Source organism: Heterocephalus glaber, unplaced genomic scaffold, assembly GCF_053883595.1.
Source record: "Heterocephalus glaber isolate CG9 unplaced genomic scaffold, H.glaber_assembly_v1.0 deba00000594, whole genome shotgun sequence".
Lineage (NCBI taxonomy): Eukaryota > Metazoa > Chordata > Mammalia > Rodentia > Bathyergidae > Heterocephalus > Heterocephalus glaber.
Window position 1 is genome coordinate 19,383,215 of NW_028258151.1, and position 25,906 is coordinate 19,409,120.

Genomic DNA, 25,906 nt, shown 5'->3' on the forward strand with positions numbered 1-25,906 from the left:
CCAGCTCAGTCCTTGTGGTTGTACAGCTATGACTATGACCCCCTCCCAGGTGAGAGTCAGCGCTCTCCCCAAGTGAGTGACGCAAACACCTGGATCCCTACCTCAATCAAGAAGTCCCCTGTCCTTAGTCCTGCTTGCCATGCCACCCCGCCTTCATCCACAGACTCCAGGTACTGCAGGGCTGGGAATGCTGGCGTTGGCGTGAATTCTTCAATGGGGGTGTCAGCTGGGAAGACAAAGAAAAAGCACCTCATTAGAAGCCTGGCAGATGTTTTCCAAGTTGGCAGTCCTGTCTCTCCTGGGTTGCCCTAGGAAGAAGAGGTCCCTGCATCTCCTGCTGGGAGAGATTGTCTGGGCCAACACCCCCCAGGGAAGAGCTTGAGAATAATATTCCCAATCAATGGTAACTCCAACCATGAAGCCACCTGCATGTTGTCACCATCATGCTTCTGGGTCTCTTCATTGACACCATAGAATAACGTGTTCTGCAGTACATGTCTACACGCCTGTCATTTTCTTTAAAAGCATCAGTGACTAAACATTTTCAGTTCTAAAAATGGAAAAGTTCCTCCCATACCACACAGAGCTGGAGAAACACCACACTGAACCACTTGCCAATTTTAAATCTACGTAGACTTGTGACCAAGGGGGATTCAACTTGGAACACAGATGCAACAGAATGCTGACCCAGTAGGTGCCTATAGATTTGGAATCTGCTCATGACTCCTTTGCCTGCCTCTCTGTGACCACCCTGGAACCAGCATGCATGGGAGGGCTGGACCTTTGCTCCTCAGCAGAGCAAGGCTTGGCTGCTGGGGCCCACATGGCTGCCAAGTGCAACTCTAGGGCAAGAGAGGAACCTTCTTGGTAGTCATAAGAGGCTGAGGGTGAGCTTTGGGAACATGGAGATGCCTGGTAGTGGGAGGAAGAGGACATCACATTGATGGGCCTGGACATGCACGGGGGACAGAGGGACAGATTCAGCTTCTCTGTACAGATCACCATGGGGCTGCCTGGGCTGAAGGCAGATGGGCCTGCCAGCCGGGAAGGAGCCTCTCTCTACACAGGTGTGGGACTCTAGTGCAGTACAAGAGCTCCACAATGAAACTTCCACATGGCTGACCTCAACACATACGGTGGGCAGCTGTCTCTTCTCACGAGGGGTGATGCCATTCTGTCTTATTTGGAAGGGAGGCCCCCACATAAAGGGCATGTGGTGGGTACATTGCCATGGACTGCATCCCAGAGCCTCCCACCACAGGCCACGGGATGTATGTGCTGCCAGCTCAGTGAGTCCATGGCAGAGGGGACCATCTTGCCACCTTCCCATTGCAAAGTCACCTTAGAGGCAAGCACACAGATGCTGCTGCCCTTGGAGCTGAAGCCCACTTCCAGAGCAGGCAGTTTCCCGGAACCTGAAACTCAGGGCTGGTGATTCTGTGCATCTGAAATGAGGAGCTCTGAATGCAGCCACAATGTGGCTGAACTAAAGCATAAGACACTGATTATCCCCATGATTAAAGCAAAGTGGGGGGGGGAGGGAGGGAGGGAGGGAGGGAGGGCGAGAGCCTGTTCCAAGCAATACTGTGTACAGAAAATTAAAAATATGCCTAAAGTAAGCCCTGATGTTTTCAGAGGAAGGCAGAATGGTAAAGAGCACTGTTGTCTAGCAACCAAGTGCCCATAGGAAAATGCTTATTTAATGCTTATTTCCAAGCGGGGGAACATTCTTCATACAGGGGTGTACACACACACACACACAGAACATGTGAATGCTCCCAGGCTCTCTTACCTTTCGCCCCTCGGAGCACAAACCCAAAGCCTTCATTGTCCTTCTTCTGTAAGACCACCGTCTTCTCCTCGATGATGCAGTCACTGTAGAGAGAATTCCGGGGATAGCGACCATTATTGTAACCCGTCATCATCACGGTGGCTGCTGCTCCGCCAGGGACGCTCATCATCATAGCCAATTAATCATCCAGCTCCCGGATCCCGGCAGCATGGAGGAGCCTGGGCGGCAGCGAGGTGCAGGCGGAGCTGGGGGGGCTAACGGGATAGGCGAGCGGGGCACAATGGGATGTGGAAGAGGGGGGCGGGCGGCGCAGGAGCCAGCCGGGGGAAGGAGGCAGGCATGCTGGAGAGGCTGCCCGGCTGCTGAGCAGCGGCTCAGGGCACCCGGGGCCCGGCCAGGACGCCGCCGCTGAGAGCAAAGAAAGTAAGTGGCCCGGGTGGCGGTGGTGGCGGCGGCAACAGCAGCGTTGTCATGAATGAGCTCCCCCCGCCTGCCTCGGCCAGACGCATCTTCCAGGGAAGCGGAATGAAATCAGCCCGAGGAGAAATGAGGCAGCAGTTTTGTTTTGCTTTTTCTTGAAGAGGCTTAAAGAGAAAATCAGATTCAATGTGCTCGGCAGCGCACGAGCCAGTGGCAGGCACAGGAGATGCAGGGACCCGGGCGCTGCATCCCGCGCTCCCTCCTTCTCTTGGTCCTCGGGAAGGTGGTGTGCATCAGGCAGGAGCCCCCACAGTCATCTGATGAGCCCACGGCGTGACCGCGGTGGCTGCCTGGGCGTCATCCCGCGCAGAGAATCCGCAGGCTGGGCTGGCGGCAGGCAGGGTGGGGGAGCGGCCGGCGAGGTGGCTCCGGTGGCCGCAGCGAGGGACTTCCGACCAGCAAGCGGGGGCTCTGGGCGGGAGGAGGCTGGTCATTTCAGTCCCACCAAAGCCCCCGAGGGCAGTGGCCTCCTTTTGAGGAGGGTGGGTTGCTGGGGACAGGGAGCAGAGGGCAGGTGGTGCTCCCCCTGTGATACGGACCGGAAGCCACCCTGTTCGCCTCTTGGTCCAGTAATTCTCCTTTTTAAAAGAAAGAAACCGAAAAAGCCCCAACTTTGCTTTACCTGTAAAGCCTCCTCTTATTTATACTAATAGCACTCCACCATATGACTGTCCACCCCCAGGCCCATGCGCGGGTGTACAGGACATTAGGGAGCTGCCCAGCGGGCCCCAGGACCTGGCTAACTTGTTGCCCTCCCCTGCCTTCTGGGTGGCCCTTACGCTGAGGGGTGTGAGATGGGCAGCCTGTTTCGCACTAGCATCAGCGCGGCCTGAAGTTAAGTCAGGAGCCGCTGGAGGAGGGGGCAGTGTGGAGAAAAGGAGGGAGTTTTCCCCAGGGCCCCGAGGGTTGGCGTGGGGGCACCCTGTGTGCAAAGATGGCACCATGGCCTGCAGATGCCCCTGAATCAGGGAGGCCTGGGGACACAAGTGGCAAAGGAAGGGAGTAAGGGGCTGCTAGCTCCCACATGAGCTGGGGCCAGCTCTACCTGTCCCCAGACTTGCTGCCTATTGGAAGCACATGGCCCAGTGTCCAGCGGCTGGTACAGCACAGCAGTTGTGGTCAGAGCAAGCCTGGGAGTGGAGGGAGAGCGTAAGTGCCTGTGATTGGCTGGAGTGCCCCGGACAGGGTTCAAGTAGCCCGTCAAAGTGCTCATTTTACAGATGAGGAGAGAGAGGTTTGGAGCAGTTGGGGACACAACAGAGTGCATCCCTGTCCCAGCTGGACCAGAGGGTCATACACAGGACACATGAGTGACCCCGCCTCATAGGAACAGGCAGCAGGACGGTGCTGCACAGCTCAGCAGGGCAGCCTTATAATCCAGCGTGACCCACTATGAGCTGAAATAGGGCAGAGTTTTGGTCCCCGTTCTTGTTCTGTAGGTGGAGATGCCACCAAATGCAGGGAGCTCACCTCTGGGGAATTTGACCACCAGCTCGAAGCCCTCCTGACTCAGCCCTCAAAGCCCCCCTGCCCTGCTCACAGACACTGGATAAGGGCTGGGGACAGTCAAGGGTCCAGGGCACTGGGAGCCCACAGGCAGGGACCATGGCTTGTCTGGGATCAGCAGCAACAAGGTCTCTGATTCTGTTTCTCACACCCATAAGCAGCAAGAATAGGCCTGGGCCTCTCGGAATTACTGTGGTTGGAGGCCCACCCTCCCACAGTGGTGTGGTTAGTGGGAAAGCCCTGGGGCCCTTTAACTGCTGTCAGTGTGGAGCAAGCTGGCGGCCAGTCAGGACCTGGCAGCCACAGGGGGGAACAGGGGGAGGGGGCTCTACTGCCATGGATTTAAGGATCCTGGGGAAGGGATTCTCCTCCATCTGCCGTCCCAACACCTGCCCCTTAAGTAGAGCACAGACTCAGGTCCCTTATGTGAAATCTCCTCTGGCCACACTCCTCCTTCCCCTCCACCTCTACAAGGGTGTTGGCCCTCTCTGCCCCATGCTAGCTGTTGAGCCTGGATCACGTGACTCCCTCTCCACCTGGGTCCTCCAGAGACCCTGCTGCCAAAGCCAAGGGAAGTCTGCTGGCCTCCTGCACATACTCCTGATGTGAGCTGCAGAGACCCTAGGAGGTCTCTACATGTCAGCAGCCCGAGACCCTGGGAGGATGACAGCCCACCTGATATCCCGAGCCCACTGCCCTGCACTCTACTTGGAACCAGGTGACATTCCCAGCACACGTCACCTGTAGGATCTAAAGGTGCTCAGACCCTGCGCTCCCATGCTCCCGTACAGCCTATGGTACTCCCTGGCAGCTGTCCCCACCATGAGGACCTCTTCAGGCCAGTGGGACTGTCCAGTATGGTGGTGAGGGTGCCAGCCTGGGCACCACGGAGCTCGGTTCAAAGCCCAGCTGTGCTCTGACCTGAAGGTAAGTGTGACCTTCGAACCTCAGACCCTTGCTCTGCAAAATGAGAGTCACAATCATCCAGGCTTTACGGGACGCTGAGTAGGAGCACATGAAGTGACCCCCCAACTCAGAGTCACCTCTGCAGTATGTGTGAATCACACCAGCAATCATGTGCAGGACCAGCATGGCCAACCCCACCTCATGATGTGTCCTCCTGTGGGGACGCCACCCATCTCTCTACTGCCCAGGCCAAAATCTTCTTGGCCATTCCTGACCTGTCCCGGGGACCTTCTAGCCTGACCTGTGACTGCTGTCCTGCCCTGCACTGGGATAGGTCTGTCCTCTGTGTCAGTGAAGTGCCAGCTACTCAGCCTCTGACACCAGGAAGAACTGTCCCTACCCATCTTTCCTGTGCCATTTTAGGTCCTTAAGGGCCTGTCCCCAACTGTCATGACCCCCATTCACTGTGTTCACAGATGGACCTTGGGTTTGATTGGATGCTCACTCAGATGTTCACCAGATGGGCTGGTCAGAGCTTCAGTTTCCCCCCTGCAAGGAGGGTGAAGGTCTAGGAGGAGCCAGTGAGTCAACACCCAGAAGCACCCACCTTGCCAGGCCCTGGCGCCCTGTCACTGGGGAGCTGCTCTCCTTAGCACACCATGCATCTACCTGTGCTGTCACCCAGAAGCAAATGTCCCTGTCCCAAGGGAGTCAGCTCATGCTGGCACTCACTTCGCCTTGGAGATTACCCCAAATGCCCACAGCTCACCCCCAACAGGCAACAGGGAATGGGCACATACCTAAAGTACGGGTTGAGCACACCATGGAAGTGGGTGGCACTGACCTAAGGATGGCCACAGGGCTCTAAGTGAGGAAGGGTGGGATGAGCCTCAGGTCCCAGTGGAAGCCAGACGGCAGGGTCTGCGGCAGCACAGTGGAGCACCTACTGCATGCAGCTGGCCAGGCCCAGGAAACCAGAGAGGAAAGAGGAGGTGGCCCAGGGCCTTGGCAGATACCTCAGAATTTTGCAGAAGTCAATGAGCCAGAGTCCACCATGCAGCTAGCCACTCTCCTGATGTGGTCCGGACCTGGTGTCACTGGGTCTGAGGCAACTTCCATCCCACATGCTGCCCCCCAGAGCCTTGCCCACACCTCTTCTGGGGCCCTTCTTTCCCACCCATGATCGACCTGAGCCTGAAGCAGTTACAGTGAGGACCCAGGAAGCAGACATTGTGCCCACTCTTCTGTGAATCACCCATGCGCTACAACATCTACCTGTAGCTGTCGGCTGAACAAAACCATCAGCCAGCAGTGCCTTCTTCAAATGTTTCTGAGTAGGGTGGGAGGACTCTTTAACAAACACACCTGCCTGTGTCATCTTCCGCTTGCAACAGGGGCTGTGGAAGGGGAAGGGGGTGGGCACCAGGTACTGCTTGGAACAGCTGCACAGGTCGTGCACCAGTGTAACTGCAGAGAACATGACCTACAGGATGGCCACTGTACTTTATCATGGTCATGTGGGCACAGATGGACAGAAAGCATCTTGAGAGAGGGGAAGGTGCCTTTTCCTAGTTCACAGCAAGATGGGACACAGGCCATCGGCTGCCATGGAGAATAAAAGGTGTCTATACAGGAGACACACCATCCCTTGGAGACAACTATACATAGAGTCCCCTGGGAACCACAGGCAGAGCCCACTAAAGGCATCCATGCCCCATCCAACAGTCCCACTTCCTGCCCCAGGAGAGAGCTCACTGAATATGCTCAGAGCAACTAGCAACCCGGAACTGGACAGCAGGCTCTTGGGGACTCAGGGTTGCCCTAGCAGTGGTCCTGGAGTTCAGACCCCCATGGTGTGCCTGGTGGTGCTCCTAGTGTCCCCCTTGCAGGACCACAGGGGCCCAAGTGTCATGTGGTTTTTAACGGTGGCCAGAATTCAGTTCCTACCTCTAGGCACTCTCTGGGATGACAGAGAAGGCTGCTGTGTGATTGGTCCATGAGCACCAGTGGTGCTGAGGACTTGTCCAGCCCTGAGCATGTCCTCGGTAGAGGCACTGGGCTCTGCAGGTGCAGTGCTTGGCCCTTTGGAGGGAACAAACCTGGTCAGTCTGGCCCTCATGGAGAAGATGCTGAGCATTATGGGTTGAACAATGGTGGCCAAGTCCTCACTCCTGCTATCCGTGACTGCAACCTTCCTGGGCCACAGTATTTGCAGATGTAGTTAAGGATCTTGAGAGGAGAGAGATCACCCTGGATTTAGGGAGGGGCCTGTAATCTCTCACTGTGTCCTGATAAGACAGAGGCAGAGGGAGGTTGAGACAGACAGGGCAGTGACTTGGTCATGAGTCGGGATCGACAGGTCTACAGGCACCAGAGATGCCAGAAGGCAGGGAATGTCCTCCCCTGCTGTCCCAGAGAGCAAGGGGCCTGGCCTACCTTAACCTCAGAATTCCATCTATGGAGCTGGGAGAGGACCAGCTTTACTAGTTGCAAATCCCTGTTTGTGATTTGTTACAGCAGACAGAGAAACTCATATCCAGGATAGTTGGGGAGACAAACACACACATCCAACTCAAAGGATGCAATGCTGGAGGACCAGAGCCTGGAAGGCTTTCCAGAGGAGGGGGTACATGTGTGCCCAGGAGTGCACAGGCTGGGGGCTGGAGAGGGATGAGGGCGAGGACAGCAGTCCATCCAATGTAGGACACTGTACAGGGAGCAGCCATGATGCGCAGAGGTGCCGTGCTGACTACACACCCACTTGCATACCAGGGTGACCACACAGACCCGGCTGGGCAGTGAGATATGTACATGCAGGCATCAGCAGGCTTGTGATGGCTCTGATTGGCTCCCGGGAAGACAGAGAGGATACAAAAGACAGCAGGCTCATGGGGACAAAAGAGGACACAAAAGCAACTGTCCCACTCCTTCCCTAAATATTTTCCATTGAGGCCTGAGCCCCGGGCAGTGGCCCAGGGCTGACTCGCCAGAACGCTGGGCCAACACTCTTGCTTCCATCTAAATGACTAAAGGTGACAGCTGCCCAGTGCTGACCATGACTCTGCAGCTGCTGGTGTGGCCACACCCATGTTCCCGGCATGCTGTATTGGCTCTCACAGGGTGAGAGAGTGGCCCGTAGGTGAGGCAGAGTATATTTGCCCCGGAGAAAACAGAATCCACCAGCTCCAAAATCCAAAGAGCAGCGACACAGAAGGCAGTCAGTATCTGATGAAGTGTCTACGCATCCTGCATGGGGCAATGCCACTTCTCGTTAAGCCCGGTCTCTGTAAACATCATTCCAACAGTGTGAGAACCACTTGTAAGTCCCAGCTCTCCCACTGGAAGACTCCTCCAGCAGACTTGGCTGCTAGCAAGTCACAGCGGCTGCCACAAAGCCACTCCTAGGCAGGGTTTAAAGGCAAAGGTATCAAAACCAGGCAGGGATATTTTTCCTTATGGAAAAAAGGTATGTTGAATATGGACCATGCAAATATTGCCTGAATATGTTGAATATTGCCCAGATCTGGACTGGGGTTGCTGGAAGTCAGGGTGCAAGTACCACAGGGCCGTGGTACCTGGGGAGAGCCAGGGAGATCCCTGAAGAGACCATGTGGTGCATTTATAGTTTCTGAAAGTGCCTTCCCAGAGCAGGTGGTGAGACCCACGTCCCCCAGGGCAGGGAGCAGAAGCCTGAAAGCAGCTCCCTCAATCACTCTCCTGCAACCACTCCCGCGGCTGGAACTAGAGACGGCACTATTAGAAAGAGGAGTCCCCAGGGAGCAGCAGTGGCAGGGATGTCCTAGAAACTTCCGGGCTCTGCCAATCAGGAAGATGAGGCTGAGCGGAGAGCTGTCGGCTCCTCCGAAGGAGGTGGGGGTGCCGGGGTGGGGGATCAACAGGTGCCCAGCTTGGCAGACATGCCAGCTTGGGCCCTTTGGCTGCCATGTGTGGGCAGCTGGCCCAGCTCACTGTGGCAGAGCTGGCTGCCAGGTGGCACAGAGGGCTGCTCCATGGGTGGGCAGGGCGGCCTCATCCTTGGAAGGCCTGGCGGGTTGCCGGTGGACAGGAGGGGTTCCCCAGTCATCTGTCACCTTGACCACAGGTGCTGCTGCTCCAGCTTTCTGCTTCCTGCTTCCTGGTGTGACTATTACTTGGAGTTGCCCCCTGTCCTCCCTGTCATAAATTAAGGCAAATTAAGCCCTATACCTGGCCCATCCTGCTCTAAGTGCTGGCCCCAGCAAGGCTGCTGCTAGGGAGTCCATGTTGTTTGTCCACTCGTGGGAGGTAATGAATATGGACTGTCCATTCATGGGTGACATTCCTTCTGGCTGCTGGGAACCACCCTCACTGGACAAACAAGGGTGGCATCTTTCACATCAGAGAGGATGATGGGCTCAACCCACGGAGCCCACATGCCCACCCTGTGGAGACGCGTGCTCCAAGAAGCCATTTCTCAAACCAGCAATTATGAAAACACCCTACCCAGTGGTTATTACGACCATTTTCTTCCTCATTGCTAACATGATAAGCGATATAAGTTTCCTAATAGAAACAATAATGTGAGAAGAACTTGCTTCAAATTAAATTGTCTCATTACTCTGTAATAAATCACCCACAAGCATTTCCTGAGCACCATCAGATGGGTTACCTGCCAAGAGCGAGTGGTAGAGGAGACAAACACTGGGCTGACACGCACTCCTGACAGTATGCGGGGAGATGGTGCTACCTGCAGAGACCCAGGTGTGTGTGGGCTTGGAGGGAATTGGCCACCTTGAGACGTGGGACCCCCAGGGCTGGGTCCCACTTTCCCAAACCAGCCCATGACCTTGGCTGAGTTATGGAACCTTGCCTGGTCTCAACATCTTCACCTGCAGATGTGGAGCCAGATGCAGCCTTGACCCAGCCTTGAAGACTGAGGAAAGTGTACTCGAAAGGTCTGGGCCCAGGACCTGGCCTCCAGCAGGGGAAACCTCCCAAGCTGGTGAGGACACCCCACACACTGCAGAACTGGCTCCCTTGGGGACATGAAATGTGGATGCATGACCTGGAGCCCACTGTGATTGCTCCTTCTGTGGCTGCAGGGCACCCCACGTGTCCTCCCTTACAAGGGGGCATCTTGCACACATATTTTGTGCAGCAGGACACACGTGTGGGTCACACGCAAAGGGGGTCCCTACACTGTGTGGCACTGGAGTGGGACCTTGGCACACAGTGCTGTGAGCAGAAAGGAGGATGGCAGGGCCCAGGAGGGAGCAGGGCCTGGAGAACTCACTGCTTCCCCAGCTTGCAGGCTGGAGATCCTACTTGTGTGCTCTCCAAGGACGCACTGCTGGCATGAGGGCATCTCAGAGGGGCATGAGGGCATCTCAGAGGGGCACAGGGCTCAGCTCTGCAGGGCAAGGCCTCCATACTCATGGAAACAGGATACAGAACACCCAGGTGCGGCTCAACCTGAGGAATGGTCTGAGGAACATAGCCACCCTTCTGCAAGGGCCACTGGTAGGAGTGCCTGGACAGAGCTGGCATTTTGTCTACCACTTCCCGAACACCTTTCACCTGGGGATCACAAAGCCTGGTGACAAGTCTCCACCACAGTGCCTTTGCACAGCCTGTGTTTCTGCACATGCTGCTGCTGGTGTTCACGAGCCAGGCTGCCATCACCAAGTAGGTGACTTTAGTCTTCCTCAGCGTGGACTCTCCATCTCTCCTCTCTGCTTTACTTTTCTGTCTTTACTTCCGGAATCTGATACTGTGACTTGTTTGCTTACTCATTTGCCACCCGATTCCTCAGGTCTGGGCCTGCCTGCCATGCCTCTGCAGGCTGCACAGTGCCTGCCATCTCTGGAAGAAAAGGTCCCCTGTCTTCTCCAGGCACTGGCATTCCCTTCCTGATGCAGGCCTAGGCACATGCTTCTTTATGCTGAGGACTCAGTGGGCAGCACCTAAGCTGATGGGCTGTGAATGCTGGTGACCCTGTCCCACAGCATCCAGGTCCTATGTAAGACCATCATCCCTGTGGCATCTGGTGGCCCTCACACTTCCAGGCCGGCTGCTCGGCCAGTTCCCCAGTGGCAGGGCCAACTCAGGAACTTCAGCCTGACTTGGAACAGAGTGTTCTTTGAAAAAGAAAACACATCAAGGGAACAGTACGGCTGCCTGGCATTTTGGTGTGCAGGAGGAGGCTGGTGGTGCCTCTTCCTTTGTGTGTTAATTAAAATGACAGGCCAGGCCAGCCCCATCTGTGCATCTCAAAGTGTGCCCTGAAAGACCACACTGGGGAGGCCGCCCACAGGCCTCTGGCCCTCCTTCTGGGCCCATTTGCACCTGCTCAGGAGTGAGAGGTGTGGGCGCCCCCAGAGCCCTGCCATGGGCATCAGACCTGGTGTGAACTTCAGTTGGGCCCAGGCTCCAGAAAGAAGGATCTCCTGGGGCTGGGAGCTCAGTGACCCTGCAGCTCCCAGGCCTGCCCCACCCGGATGGCATGACCTCTAACGTCAGAGGCTGAGTGAAGCCCAGCCAGGCCCAAGTCAGAGAGGAAGGGGGGGTGTGGTGCCAGTGCACCCCCTACTACCGGCCTCTCTCTACTTATGGGGGCCACAGAGGATGGTCACACACCACCCCACAAAGGGGACACACTGAGACATCGCTCTGAGGCAAGTTTGTCATTGTGCAGACATTGGAGAGTGCCCTCCCCCACACAGGGAACCTGGTACAGCTGGTGCCCCCTGGCTCACACAGCTACTCAGCGCCTCACTGTCCCGAACACTGCAGCCACTGTACCTATGCATCCGAACAGGTCTGAATATAGAAAAGGTAGAGTAAGAATTCTAGGCAAAAGGAGATTTCTGGCTGAATTCTAATCCTTCGGGGCCACTGTCCTATATGTGGTCTGTTGTTGATGGAAATGCCATTCTTCAGCGTGTGACTGTTCTGCTTCTTTCCCAAGTGTTGATGCTTAGATAAAAGTTCAGCATCGCCAAAGCGACAGTTCTAAAAGAAGTGGAAAGTGACATCCTAACAGAGCACTTTCATTAAATTCTTTGAAAAGACCTCTGTACATGTTCTAGACCAGCAGCTGGGAAACCCTTTCTGTGCAGACCCAGAGAGTAAACAGCTAGGCTTTGCAGGCAGATTCTGTGTCTCTGCTGCAACAACTCTGCTAATTGGGCCACAGAAGTAGCCCTGACAATGTGGAAGTGAATGGGTGGGGATGTGTGTCAATAAAACTTTATCGACAAAAACAGGCTGTGGGCCTGATTTGGCCCGTGGGTCCGAGTTTCTAAAACTATGTCCTAAATGGCCCAAGATATTCAAATAACACATGTACACATATAACAAAAGCTAAGAAAAGTCTTAATCCTCCCGCAAAAGCCATGCTGACATTACCGAGTACAGGTGCGCCTGGCTTAATATAACGCTGTGCTTCAGAACAGACGGGGGACACATCGTAGAAATGAGGTCACCTGTGAGATGCCCTAGAAAGGCTCCAAAGGATGAGATGGAGATCCCCTTATGAGAAATAAAGAAAATGGCCCTAACTGTTCTGGGTTTTTATGCTGGGCTGGCTCACACTGGGGGTACACCTGAGTTCTGGCTTTCTGAGCAATAATTATTAAGTAGTAATTAATAATTAGAGTAATTCTCATAATTATCATGTTTATGGTCTTTGAATGGTTTCAGGGTAACTGAATCTGTGTAACATCCATATAAGGCAGTGACTTATACCTACAGGGGAGGGAACTCCTCACAGAGAGGGTGAGAGAATCATGGAGGCACACAGGGCTGGAGGCAGAGCCAGAGGGTCGGGGCTGAAGGCAGCGTCCTGTGATGGCTTGACGCTGATCAGCCAGTGGGGGTGGCTCCCCCATTGCTGCAACTGTTCCACCACACAGTGACTAGAGGGGAGCTCCTGGGGAGGGCTGCTTCTGGCAAACATTCCAATAATTGCTGATTCACTGTCTGTCCATGTCAGAGCTGCTGGGACAGCACAGGGCACTCCAGGAGGCTCTTCCCAGAGACACTGCTCTCTGTGGAAAGATTCCAAACAACTGGAAGTGCCAGACCCACCACTGCGGGCTGCTAACACAAGGAAGGAAAGTCCTGGCCAGAGAAGGTCTCAACCCCTTAAAGTTGGTGCAAGAAACGTTACGTGTGCAGGCTCACAGAGTAATGTGTTTAGTTACCCACTTGTTGGACAGGTTCTCTGCTTGCTATTTCCAGCTGCTGAACTCCTATTCACTTCTCAAAGCCCACTTCAATAGCTACCATATGTAGGAGTCCCTTGTTGCTGTCCTTTAAGTGACGCTGTGCACACAGACAGACACAACTGACTGTCCCTCCTCTATTCCCAGCTCCTGGTGTGGTCCCTGGAGCTTCCTTAGCCTACTTCCCACTGCAGAGGCTGGAAGAACCAGACACGTGTTTTCCTGGCTCTCCTTGGAGTTAGGGATGGGCATGGCCATGGGGCAGGGTTTTGCCAGAGAGACCAGAGGACAAGTCTACTGGGAGAGAGATTGATTAGAGAAGTACTTCTTGAAACCCATTCTTCCCCTCTAGTTCTGTGTAGGATGTAGGATTTGCTATGGTTACATGATAGTCGGGGCTGCAGCTGCCAGCCAGGGACCTGAGGGAAAGGCTACAAGCCTGGCAGAGATGCCACTAAGCCATGGAACACATGCTGGTCAGGCCTTCTCTGGACTCAGAATTGTGGTCTCAACCACTGTCAGTGAAGTTTTATTATTTGCCACCAAGTGATTCCTTGTGGATGTAAGGAGCCTGGAGCAGGAGGGAGAATGAGGAGTCTCCAAGTTCCATCCTGGGGTGGGATGACCCAGGACCCTATTCTTCTAGTGACTGTGATCATCGGCCATGTGGACTCGTGAGTCCTGGTGACATAGGCTGCGGTCCTACACCATGCCCAGCTGACCCTGAAGATCTTATCTCAGACCCTCATCCCCCGCGGACCTGCATTTGAGAAAGCCGAGAGCTGTAGGACAGTGGTTTGCTTGGACTCAGCTGCTCCGAATTTTCTGCTCACCGCCACATAGACTCCCTGGGACCCTGGCTAATCCAGGGCAATAACTTGGACATTATACGGTCAGGTACAAAGAGGCTCACCAGTGCTGGGAAATCTCTAAAAAGCCAGCAGAAGTAAAGAATGATAGATTTTAGGCGCAAATGGGAACTTAGCAATACGCAGACTAGGAGGGAAGGCAGGGACCCGGGCTGGTGGTGTGGATGGCTGGGGGCCCTGCATCTGCTACCATGACCCTGGCCCCACAGCTGTGCATCAGCACACGCTGCTCTGAGCCACCCACGAGAAGCCCTCCAGCTCACTGCCTCTGGCATGCAGCCAACATTCCCATTTAGATTCTATGTCTGGCAGTCAGTCTTTCTGCCCTGAGCACTCCCAGGACCATGCAAGTGCCCCTTACTCCAGTAAGGCCCTGTGACTCCTCTGACCTTTCCTGGCCCCTGCTACCCTCTTTGTGGCTGTATCCTTGGCACTGGGAACTTAAGTATCTCCCCTTGGGGTAAAGGTGAAGCTGGTTCCCTCAGGACCTCCTCGCTCTTTGCCATTCATCCAAGAAAGGCCAGTGCTTCTGTGAGCCACAAGGCTCTCATAGGAGTGGGCATCTGTCGGAACCCTGGTCATACATGGTCTCCCACTACTGGGGAGCTGGGCACCCCGACTTTTCTGTTGAAGCAGGCTTGCTGTTTGCTCACTCCTCAGATATTTGCAAGTCCCTCTTTAAGGAAGACATCTTTCAATGAGACGTTTGTTCCCAGGCTGTTCTGCAAGAGGCTCCAGACACCTTTTTCCGTGGTGTGGGGACAGAGCCATGAGTTCAGGGTGCTGGTTAACACGTTCCTGCCAGCTTGAACCACCACTGCTACACGCACAATTGTCCCATCAGGCAGCTTGGACCACCCGATGGGACTGTCCCATGCCACCTGATGAGACTGTCATGCCTGTACCACCAGTGGTTCAGAGCTGCCCAGCAGTGAGACATACAAATTACGGCCCCGCAGTGAATGTGTTAATCTTCCAAGATGGAAGCCAACTGGCCTGCCAGGCTGCAGACGTGCCAATTTTCTCAGGCTCAGGCCCCAGCCAGGCTTTCACCTTAATTTTTTTTCTGCTCTCTAAGATAGGCAAGAGCTCTACCACCGAGCCATATCTCCAGCCCTCTCTACTTTGAGACAGAATCCTGCTAAGTTGCCCAGGTTAGGCTCCAATTTGTGACCCTCCTGCCTCAGCCTCTGGGATGGCTAGGATTACACCCGTGCACCAGTGTGCCTGGATGTTATTATTTATTAAAGCCAGAGTCCTACCCCACAGCTGGCCAGCCTGGCCCTCCATCTGGCCTTCCCCTCCTCTCACGGTGAGCTGCTCAGTTACAGTCTGCCCCGCACAGCTATTTTTCTAGCTGTAATCTCTGGTTGCACAGCCCTGTCTACAAGCGGGGCTGAATGGGTATTTATTTTCCTTTCTTCCTTCCTATCTTCAGAGAGATAAGCCACCGGACTGCTCCATTCTCCATTTTTCCCCTCTTCTACCCCCAAACTCACTCATTAATCAGGGCAGCTGAGGATGTCTGAGTTTATCAAAAACAGATTTTAACAGAAATATACACACTTCATCCTGGGCGAGGAGCAGGGTCAGGAACTGTCCCCCTGCTGCACCTGCTCAAGGGTGACCCAGTTCCGGGTGCCACCTGATCCAGTCTTTGCTTGCCCCAGCCCTGCCACCAGCCATGCTCCAGCTAACATCTTTGTCCCAAACACAGGCTCTGTGCCTTGGGGGTTTGGATGGCAAGGAACAACCCATCAGCAGCCCCATGGCAGGAAGGTGGGCTGCAGGTCTCCCCAGAATTCACCTCCTTTCCCATAGGCTCCTGCGAATGAGCTAGGGTTCCACAGAGGCCCATAGAGGTCAAGATGCAGTCAGCACATTCTTGAGTGGAGTCAGAGTCCCATGTCTTTTTGGTGTATTTGATGACTATGGGGAGGTGACCAGGACTCCTACAGCCGCCCTTTCTCCACCATGACACACTCCTGGCTGACCCTGATCCACACTGCCTGAGTCAGGTCTGTTCCCATCTTTCAAGCCTCCATGCACTGAGCACTTGGAAACACTGTGCTGGTGCCCTGCGGCCACTGTAACAACCTCACTCAAACTCGTGGCTTCAGACGCACTTTGTCTGTGCCGCGGTTCTGCAAGTCAGAGGTCTGGGGCTCAGACCAGCGTCCCCAGCAGCTCCACAGGACAATGTGCTTCTTGGCTTTCTCGTTTCCGCTACATTCCTCAGTCCCCTCCAGCCTCTGATCCCACTGTGCTCTCTCCCTTCCTCTACTTCCTGTGTTCCTTTGTCCCTTTATCAAGGATGCTTGTGGTGACCTGGGCCTGCCTGGATATTCCAGGGCCATATTCTAATCCCTTTTTTTCCCTTCCATTGCTGGGACTGGAACCCAGAGCCTCCTATATGCTAGGCAAGCACTTTTCCACTGAGCCACACTCCATCCTTCATCTTCTAATCTTTTCTTTTCTTTTCTTTTTGGAAGTATTGGGGATTAGACTCAGGGCCTTCATTTGTACTAGGCTAGATCCTCAGACTGTAAGAGAATTTTTTTTTGAGATAAATTGTAAGTTGCCAAATTTCAGGTTGGGCTCAAACTTGTTATTTTCCTGCCTCAGCCTCCCGGGGTGTAGGGATTACAGGCGTGTGCCACCACATCCAGCTCATCTTCTAATCTTAACATCACTTGGACTTTGGGCAAGTCCCCTCTTGTAGATTTAAGCCCCTGGCCCTATAGGGCCAAGTAGTCATGGCTTCTCCAGTTAGGACGAAGGTGTCCTGGGAGCTGAGTCATCTGGTCAGCCCACTCCACCTTTCCTCTCCTCCCCAGCTGAGACTCGAGACAGATAGGGCTGGAAATGCAGGTCGGGGTGTCTCAGCAGCCTCACAGGTAATGGGTGCCTCATCAATGCCCAGGTGCTGCCCTAGTGGAGACCTGCAGTGGGACTGGGGAGCTCGCTGGCATGGGCACAGGAGACATCTAAACAGCCAGAGCCCGAAGCAGAGACACATATGTTTCCTGGTAAACCTTGTGCTCGCTGGGCTGGGAGGAACAAACCATCAGCAATTACACCACAAGCAATGCAATTACACACTTGAAAGGTCACTGACTGACTGAGAGGGGACATTGGCTACTTGGGGACATCTGGCTTCTTCTGGCCACTAGAGCCCAATGGGAGGGCCCTGCCCTGCCCACAAACTGTGAGTTAGCACTGGCTCTGCCAGGCCCCAACTCTGCTTCACAACACTTGCCCTTCTACACAAAAAGAGTCTTGCACTTCCGGACTCACAGTGGGGGAGGATTCAGGAGGAGACTGGCTGAAAGCACAATGCAAACCTGGCATCTGACGCAGACAATCCCCCAGAAACAGTGTCAACCTTACCTTGCAAGGTTAAACTGCTTATTGCTCCCTACCTCCCGAACTAATTAGATAAGAAAGGAGGCCCCATGGTATTATCTCTTCCGGGGCCTAGGCGTACACATTCCACTTTGCTCATCCTGGACCTGCTGGCGGTGGCACTGCCTCAGCCACTCTGGATGGAGACCACATCAGGTATCTGCCTTGCTCCCCGCTGTGCCTCCTGGGGGAGGGGTCACTTGTTTCCTTGGAGGGAGGAGGAAGGCACCTTGGGAGCCCGCCACATTACTACATTGTCACAGCTGCCTCGCTGCCCACCCCTTTTGGTTCAGCATGCTGTCCACACCCAATACCTGGCACAGTGACACCCTTGCCCACAGAAAAACCCACCTTCCTTGGCTCTCAGCCAGGGCTTTCTTGGTGACAGACGACTGCTGAGAGTCTGGGCCGAGGGGGTTCTGCCTGGCTCTGGCATGTGGGTGCCCAAGACTGGACAGCACTTGGTTTTATAAGCAGGGCCTGGTGCTTGGGCTGGAAACCCTGGGGCCACAGCTGGGCACCACTGCCCCCCTGAGAGTGACAGGTGCTGCTTTTCCTTCTCTGAGAAATGGGGGCTTGACAGCGTAGGTGTAAGGATAGGCAGCCCGACCCTCCTGGAGGGCAAAGGGGCAAGGGTGACTGTACCCGGTGACCATGGTTTTAGTAATGGATGGAAAGGCCCCTCCTAGGGTCTCAGCACTCATGGATGTGACACCGCCACAATTGCAAATGGGAAATGTGCACTGCCTCCCAGGAGGAGACGGCTGGGAACAGAACTGTCACTGCAGAGAAGGAGGTCACTCACATACATCAGTGTGGAAGTGGGGCCCCACGCAGCAAGGGCAGAAATGGGCCCTGCGACAGTGTGTGTAGTGTGGCCACTGTGGCTCCCAGGACACACAGGAGGACACACTGGCATCACCAAGACTGGAGCTGGGCCAGCCTCTTTCTGTGTCCTCTGCCTGACTGAGATGGACACGCAGGCACCACTAAAGAGCCCATGGAGATGGGATGGACAGGAAGAAGTTTCTGCTTTGCCCAGGGCCATGGCGGGCCCATGGCATGCAAGGCTCCCTGCACTCTGTCTTGCAGGTGGGCAGCACCCTGACTCCTTCCTTAGTCACTTTCACAGACATGATCCAGATGTCACGGAAGGAAATTTGGTGAAACAGATGAAAGCTCTAGGTTGCATGAGGAAACTGAGGACAGGAATGACACTGCTGAGGGCTTCAGGGGGTCAGGTGTCACCATGCAGGGTGAGGGAGCTGAGGCACAGAAGGTAGGGTGACACGTCCTTGGTGGATCAACTGGAGATGGGCAAAGCCAGGACTCAGCTGAGAGGGCCGGTGCAGCCTCTGAATTGTGTTGTGAGGCTGCATCTCCTCAGCCTTTGTGTGTTCATGACTAGGGATGTTCATGGCTCAGGGCCCGACAAAAGCTGCTCCCCATCTTCCTCCCTCTCTCCCATCTCCAGTCAGCTCTCTGCTGCTAGACAGGTCCACGATAACCTCTCTATATGGTCCAGGCCTCCGCCCACCCTGCTGTCCTGCCTTTGATCCCCCTTCCTTCTATGTAAGCCTTCCTGTGTGTGAAGACCTCCAGCCACTCCTTTTCTGAGACAGGATGTATGAGTCCTGTGGATGCTGTAAGAAATCGTTGCATACCTGGTGGCTTAAAACAGCAGAAATCTATTTTCCTGCAGTTCTGGAGACTGAAGTCCACAGTCAACTGTCATTGGGATGAAGAGACATTGGCAGCAGGGCTGCGCTCCCAACAGGGGCTCCTGCTGGTGGCTACAGCTTTCCTTGGCTTTTGGCCACATCTCTCCAGTCCCTGACTCTGGTTACGGGACCTCCTCCTCCCATGTCTGTGTGATCTCTTCTTGTAAGAATTATTTAAGAACACCTGGATAACCCAGGATCATCTCCATCTCAGGATCCTTAAATTCATCACACCTGCCAACTCCCCCTTTATACCATGTAAGGTGACAGTGGCCACATGTGCTGATCATTTAGAAGAGAGCCACACACTCGATATGTATGCTTGAATGAGTGAAGGCTCTTAGAGGATCTCTGACCCCTATGCCTGGTTCTCCCCCTTTCCTTCCATGACGCATCTCCTGAGGTCTTCACTGCTCCATCGTGCTATCCACGCACTACCCCTGAGAAGGAGGAACAGCTTGTAGAACCCCAAGTCATACCTGTTTGAAGGCTCACTCCTTGGCTTGCTAAGAGCATATGGTTTGAGATCTCAACTTCCCTCATCAGGGCAGGTGGGTCACAGGAAGAAGAGGAGACACAAGGAAGGGAACCAACGGTCCACCTTGGTCACTAATGAGGGGTGGAGATGAAGCACCAAGCAGGACGGACTGGCACTGTGCCTGCCTTCCAGTAGACTGCGGATCCCAGCCTGCCCCAGCCAGCTACTGTGACCCTTGCAGTAGGCCATACACCTTGTTCTGGCTCTACTACCCCAAATAGCCTTTCAGCTCTAATGCAAAGATAAGTGGGGGAAGAGCCAGGCTCTTTCTTTGTGTATTTTATGGGGTGAGTACACCTCCAGAAAGGTGAAGCAAAGGGCCTGGGATCACTCCTGACCCCAGCTCAACCTTGTTCCTGATGCCAATCCTTGACTTCAATCACAGGATGCCCTTAGGCAGTGATACTGAGGACGATATTCCCTGAGCTCAGCCCTCATATCAGAGGGCTCAGTGGCTTGGAAAAACAATTGGCAAGTAGAGAGAGGATACAGTTTTAAAACCTGGTACAGAGAATGCTTCCAACTCCCAGGTGGGGCCCTACTACAAGTTGTTTTCCCAATTTGTTTTGAACTCACTTGTCCGGCATCCTGGCCCCTGACCCGAAACAGAGCTCTGCCCATCTCCTCAGTTCTCCTTCTCCATTGCCACTGAGCCCAGCTAACCCCAAGCCAGGGAACCCAGGGCACAATGCACATCTGCCATTTCAGGCTCCTGGCCACCAAGCCAGCCTCCAACCAGACCCTGGTTAGCAGGGTTAGGGTTAATCAGCATGTGCCTGGAGGAACTAAGTCCTGCTCACTGGCTGGCAGCTGCCCAGGCAGGAACAGGCTGGGCCTCCTGACCGAACCCTTCCAAGAGTGAAGAGGAAAATAGCAGTTTCTCTAAGCTGTGCCCTTTTGAAGACCCGAGTGGGTTGTGCTTCTTTATAACCTGAAGGTGAAGAAGGGAGCCTGGCAGTTCATTCTGCCCTGGAGGGAAGAGGCAGCAGAGCCTTGTGACGGCTGGGGGGGCCGGAGCTCCCCAGACCACACCAGGCACTGCATATTTACTGAGCGCAGACAGCATGCCAGGTGCTGCTCACAAAGAGGCTTCAGAACATTGCCCATCCTTGGCATCTTTCCTCACCCTGAATCACAGGTTCATCCATCCATCCCCCCCCCGCCCCCCAATCTGCCCACTCTCTCCTCCCTCCTTCTTTGAGGTTGAATATTTTCTGGGCCCTGTGCCAGATGATAGGGAGGAGGACACAAGCCAAACTCAGTCCTGGTCATACCATGGAGGAGACACAGGTGTAAAGGTGCAGGGTGGAGGGAGTGCATGCAGAGCAATCTCTTGGCAGTTACACTTCTTGGCCCAGGTCACACCAACTGAGGGGTCTGCCTGATGCAGGCCCTGTGGGCTCCCCTGCTTCTCGGAGGAAGGTCGAGAGGACCAGGCCTTTGCCCAGGGATGATGATCAGTATGGACATTTCCTGAGTGTCTGCTGGGCGCCTGGCTCAGTCTTGGGGACACCTGCAGAACTGGCTACCTCCTCCTCTCCCTGGAGCAGGGCCCCTTGGCGTTGCGCCTCCAAGGGTGGCTCCTGCCTAGATGCAGACTCAGCATTCTTGCTCATCTTGGCTGCCCTGTGGCCACTCCTGCCCACTCTGGGTGAGGCTGTAGAATCTCAGCTTTCCCAGGCTTGTCTCACACTTAGCAGTTTTGTTCTAAGCAAGTCCATTTGTGGTGACCACTGGTTATGGCACTTTCAGGTCCAATGTATAGAAGTTGATAATCAGAAAAAACTTGGGGATTATGCAGACCTTTTAGGTAGGGAAGGTGAGGTTCATGCAGGAAGTGGGTGTCAGGACTGGGACCAGAGCCCCAGCATCAGGCTTAAAGCCTGTGTCCTAGAACTTCAGACTTATATACTTAGCATCAGAACCTCCCTTGGCCTGTATCAGGCTGAGCTCTGAGCTTGGAGCACAGAGCTGGAGAAGGAGGATGCTGGCCACAGGTGTACTGAGAGGGTCCCAGCAACTTCCAGGGCCAACTGTGGGTATCTTTTCCCACCTGGTGACAACATGCTGGCCGCTCAAAACTGGCCATAGAGGGAATATTCACACTGGAAACTGGCAAATGACACTGCTCAGGGCTGAGGTCAGAAAGGGGTACAAGGGAGGCCAGATGTAGTGTGGGGGGAGTCGGAGCAGAGGTTCTGTTTGGCAGCCATGGCCATGGAACCCTCAGGGGAGAATGAGTATTAACACTTTCCTTCTGCTGCCAGGGTGGCTCTGGGGTCTGGGGAGGCAGGAGGCTGATGTGCAGCTCCAAGTTTCAGTGTCTCCATCCTGGCAGGCCCCTTGGTGTGAACCGAAGGCCCTGGGGCTCCGCTGGGCCCGACCTGGAGGTGTGCCCAAATGCCAGTCTCCCCCAGCAGCTCCTCTGTGGCTTCTCACTCGTCCCCACCCATCTGCCTGTCTCCCCCCACCCAGACACCCACTCGCCACCTGGGAAATGTACTAAATGTGGTCTGAGGATGCTCTGAGCCAGGAGCCTCCCTTGTGACCAGGGCCTCAGATCCCAGCCCCCAAAAGGGGGCCACTGCGTTCAGAAGTGCCCGGTTGTTTGGCTTGGCCCCATAGAAAGGCCAGCAGCATGCGACTGCCTAGCCTCTCAGAGTGGGGCGTCTCTGACCTGGGGCCTGGCTGGTCCTGGGGTGCCCTGGAGGATGTACCTAGCAGCTCCAGAAAAACCCAAAAGACCAAGGGCTCTGCAGCCTGGATGCAGGGTAGTTTCTGGGCTAGATTCCAGAGCCGGCCTGAGGAGATGCCCCTTTGTCTGCTACCAGAAACAGCCCTGCGGTCTTCAGACTCTGAGACTATCTCAGGTAGAACTCCTGTTGCTGTGGTTCAAAGCCCAGAAGCCAGGCACTTGACCCAGGACACAGTGCTGGACAAGACCAGAGGATACTTGATGTTAAACCACCAAGTCCTTGAGAAGAAAGAGCCCGACCTGCCCCAGCAGCAGCCCCTGGCTGTCCCTCAGGACTTGAGGCCCTGTGTAGACCCAGGACATCTCCTAAGTGACAGGCTCTCCCATAACTATCCAGCGAGTGTGGATCTTAAAGCTCTGTGGCAGACAGAGTTGCAAATGATGATTCTCAGGTGGTATAAGGTGGAGTGAGTGGTCCAATCTGGGGTCACAGGGCTGGGGGCAGGTGAGGCGGCATGGGACTAAGCCTGTCTGAGTCATAGGTCTGGGCCTACTGCTCTACACTGAGGGGTACCCTGGCCTCAGAGCCTCCTCTGTGTGCAACGTGGCTTGCACATAGCATTCCTGGGAACCGCTCCTCTCATCGCTGTTCTGTTACCTGCTCACTCCAGAGCAAAAACCCATTCACCCCTCACTTTTCATTTTTGGTCCTGCTGCTTGTCCAGGAGGTATGTGCCAGAAGCTGTGCCCATCTTTGCTTATGAGCTTCTGTCAGGAATGGCAAGGAAGTTGTCTCCGGGCTTCTCTCTTCCAGGTGTTTGACTGGAAGGAGCACGCAATCAATTGGGCAGACTGCAGAGAAGCTGTGTGGAGAGACCTGGCCACCCATCCGCACCATCTGGTTTGTTCTCGGAGCCTTCCACAAAGCGCTTCTCTCAAGCTTTACGAACTTGTTCCAGTATTGAAAAGAACTCTTGGACAATAACAAACTGACTGGCAAGATACTAACTTGCACAGACAAGTAAGAACTGGGAGAAATTTCCCAGAATAGAGAACAAAATGGCAGAGATGGAACAATGGAGAAAGAATAAGGGACAAATGAGATGAACTCAAATGGTCTGGGAAGAAATCCAGAAAGAACTGAGAGAGAGAAAGTGAAAGAATTTCCAAAGGAACAAAAAAAAATTATTTTCAGAGATAAAGCTGCTTCAGTCTGAGGGTGTCTCTGGAACGGTGAACACAGTGAATACGCGAGACATTCGCACTGTGACCCCACACCACAGCGTTTCAGGACACTGAGAAAACATGGAAATCATGGTGTTCCTGCGGAGTTCTAGAGAGGAAAGTAAAGGCTCACCCACAGTGGACTAAAGGTCAGACAACATCTTAACTTCTCACCAGCAGTAAGTGGAGATTCGATGACCATGGAGAAATGCTTTTGTAGTTTAGAGGGAAAATCATTTTGGAATTCTGAAATCTACATCAGGAGCATTTAAAAACTAGAGACTTCAGACACAGAGGTTTATGCTCCAGATTCCTTTTTTTGGAAAGTTGTTACTTGAGGATGCACCCCAGCAGAACAAGGGCAAAGACCAAGGAACTACTCACTTATCCCGTAATTCAACAAAGGAAACTTGCTGAATGATGGTATGTGCCGGGCTCTGGAGTCCATGCTTGAGCAGAACAACAGAGGACTCCAGTGAGAATGGCAGGAACCTCAGCAACACAGAAGAAATGGAGTATAGCTTAGTGGCATGCTAACAAAGGCATAATTCTTTTTTTTTTTTTGGTACCAGGGATCAAACTCAGGTCCTTGCACTTGCGAGGCAGGCGGTGGAACCACTGAGCCAAATCCCCGGCCCTAAAGGCATAATTCTTTAGCCACAAGAAAAGAAAAAGGTAACTAAAAACTCCAGGAAAAAAATAAACCTCATGCAGAAAAACTATGCTAATCTTAAATTAAAATGTGAAATTACTTTGAATAACAGAGAAAAGAAAAGAATCCACTGGGTTGTGATATCAGGAAGGTCCTTCTCCTCAGGGGTCTATAAAGAACAAGAATTCTACTCCCATTCTTGGTTCTGATAGAAACATTTCTATTATCATAATAATGTAATTCTTTCTCTTTTTTAAAAACTTTCTTGCTGGGGATCTAGCTCACTGGTTCTACTGCCAACCTTGCAAGCAGAAGGACCCGAGTTCAATCCTGCATACCAAAGGAAAAAAAAAAAAGAAGTAAAAAAACCAAAACCTTTCTTGTTTGTTTCATTGTGATAGAGTCTTGTTACATAGTACAGGCTGATCTTGAACTCATCATGTAGCCTAGAATGGCCTTGAACTCACAGGGATCCTCCTGCCTCAGCCTCCCAACTGCTAGGATTACAGATGTGTGCTGCCATGCCCACTATTTTTTTGGAACTTTCAAATCTGACTTATGGATAGAATTTAAAAGATTTATCTATAAAAGAGTCAAGGGACACTGCCTGTCATAAAGCAAGAGACAAGAGTCTGAGAACATTATTTAAGAGTAATCAATTAGCAAACTGGCAACAACTATTCAAACAGGGTGGAGGCAGAACTATAAAACCTCATCTTTCCCAGCAAACTTTCAAGTCTGTTTCCACCATGAGATTAAAAAGTGTGTGTGCGTGTGTGTGCGTGTGTGTGTGCATGTGTGTGTGTGTGTGTGTGTGTGTGTGTGTGTGGTAACTATAAAGTCAGGGAGGTAACCAAAGCGGTCAAAGTTGCAAATGTCCCAGTGAAGTGTGTAGATAAGGCTAAGGAGGGAAGACCTATCTGTGTGGTTGGCTTTAAAGGATGAGTTTGTTTTTTTGTACACACATGTAGTACTTGGACCAGTGCTTTTGAAGGGAGGAAAATGTTGAGGGAGCTCACTGAGAATGGACAAGGGAAAGGGCCCCTGGGCAGCCAGATGGTGGGAATGCTATGAAGACTGGTGACCCGGCAAGGATGGTGGGGGCAGAAAGGCAGGGGCACACAGGACTCTGGTGAGGAATGAATGGGAGGAGAGAGTGAGGAGGGAGAGGAGAGCACTCAGGTGTCCACTGGCCCTGGGCCTGCTGTGCATCTCAGTGGAGTCTACAGGGCAGAGCAGGCTGGAGGGGAACCACAGCAGGTACAGTGGGGGAAACGACTCATCCTAATGGAGCCTGGTCCCCTGGTGCCATATGGCTCGTGCTGGAGGAAGCAAGATGGCAGAGCCGGGCCATAAGATGCCACAGCGTCTTCTTTGGCCTATGTCGCAACAGCGTCCTCTCTTTTGGTTACAAAAAAAAATCACAAAAGTATTATGTCCTTGTAAAAATAAAAAAATATGTAAACATATGACATGAAAAGTGACAGCATCTCTTGGCCCCAAGAGGCAGCCAGGTGAGGTCCATTAACTGCCCTCAATGGAGAGAGTGGATAAACCAAGGATGCTTCTTTCTGCATCTAGCCTGTGAACAAAGACATTCAGAGTTGGAGTCCTGCTTTTCAATTCTAAGGAATGATAAAAAATATAAAAATTCAAAATAATGGTGGAACAAGAATGAGGGAAAGTCACTGTTTCTTGCCATTCAGTTCTTACTACCTACACATGGAAGCAGACTTCTAGAACACACAGTGAGGGTTTCAAAGGAAAGCCAGCTGCCCACACACACTGCTCACAACTCAGCACCCCTCTGGATTTATATAGCACGTGCCTCTTAGGGGCTGCAAGCACTAAACATATTTTCTCATCCATTCTTCACATGAACACAACTGGAGATATGGAAGGAGTTGGAGGGAG

At 53.5% G+C, this 25,906-nt stretch overlaps 1 protein-coding gene across 18 annotated transcripts in view; it reads right to left on the reverse strand.

Moving 5' to 3' along the window:
* Positions 1 to 25,906, reverse strand: part of Shank2 (SH3 and multiple ankyrin repeat domains 2) — a 534,108-nt gene that overhangs the window by 152,852 nt on the left and 355,350 nt on the right. For 17 of the 18 annotated variants that reach the window (XM_087205461.1, XM_087205469.1, XM_087205467.1 and 14 more), the window contains 2 exons: positions 1,793 to 1,875; positions 102 to 226 (listed from right to left, as the gene is read on the reverse strand). In XM_087205461.1, coding sequence (XP_087061587.1) covers positions 102 to 226; positions 1,793 to 1,875 — 208 coding nt within the window. Of the gene's footprint in view, positions 1 to 101; positions 227 to 1,792; positions 3,581 to 25,906 lie in introns of those variants that run through there. The other variant, XM_087205477.1, reaches the window with a different exon arrangement.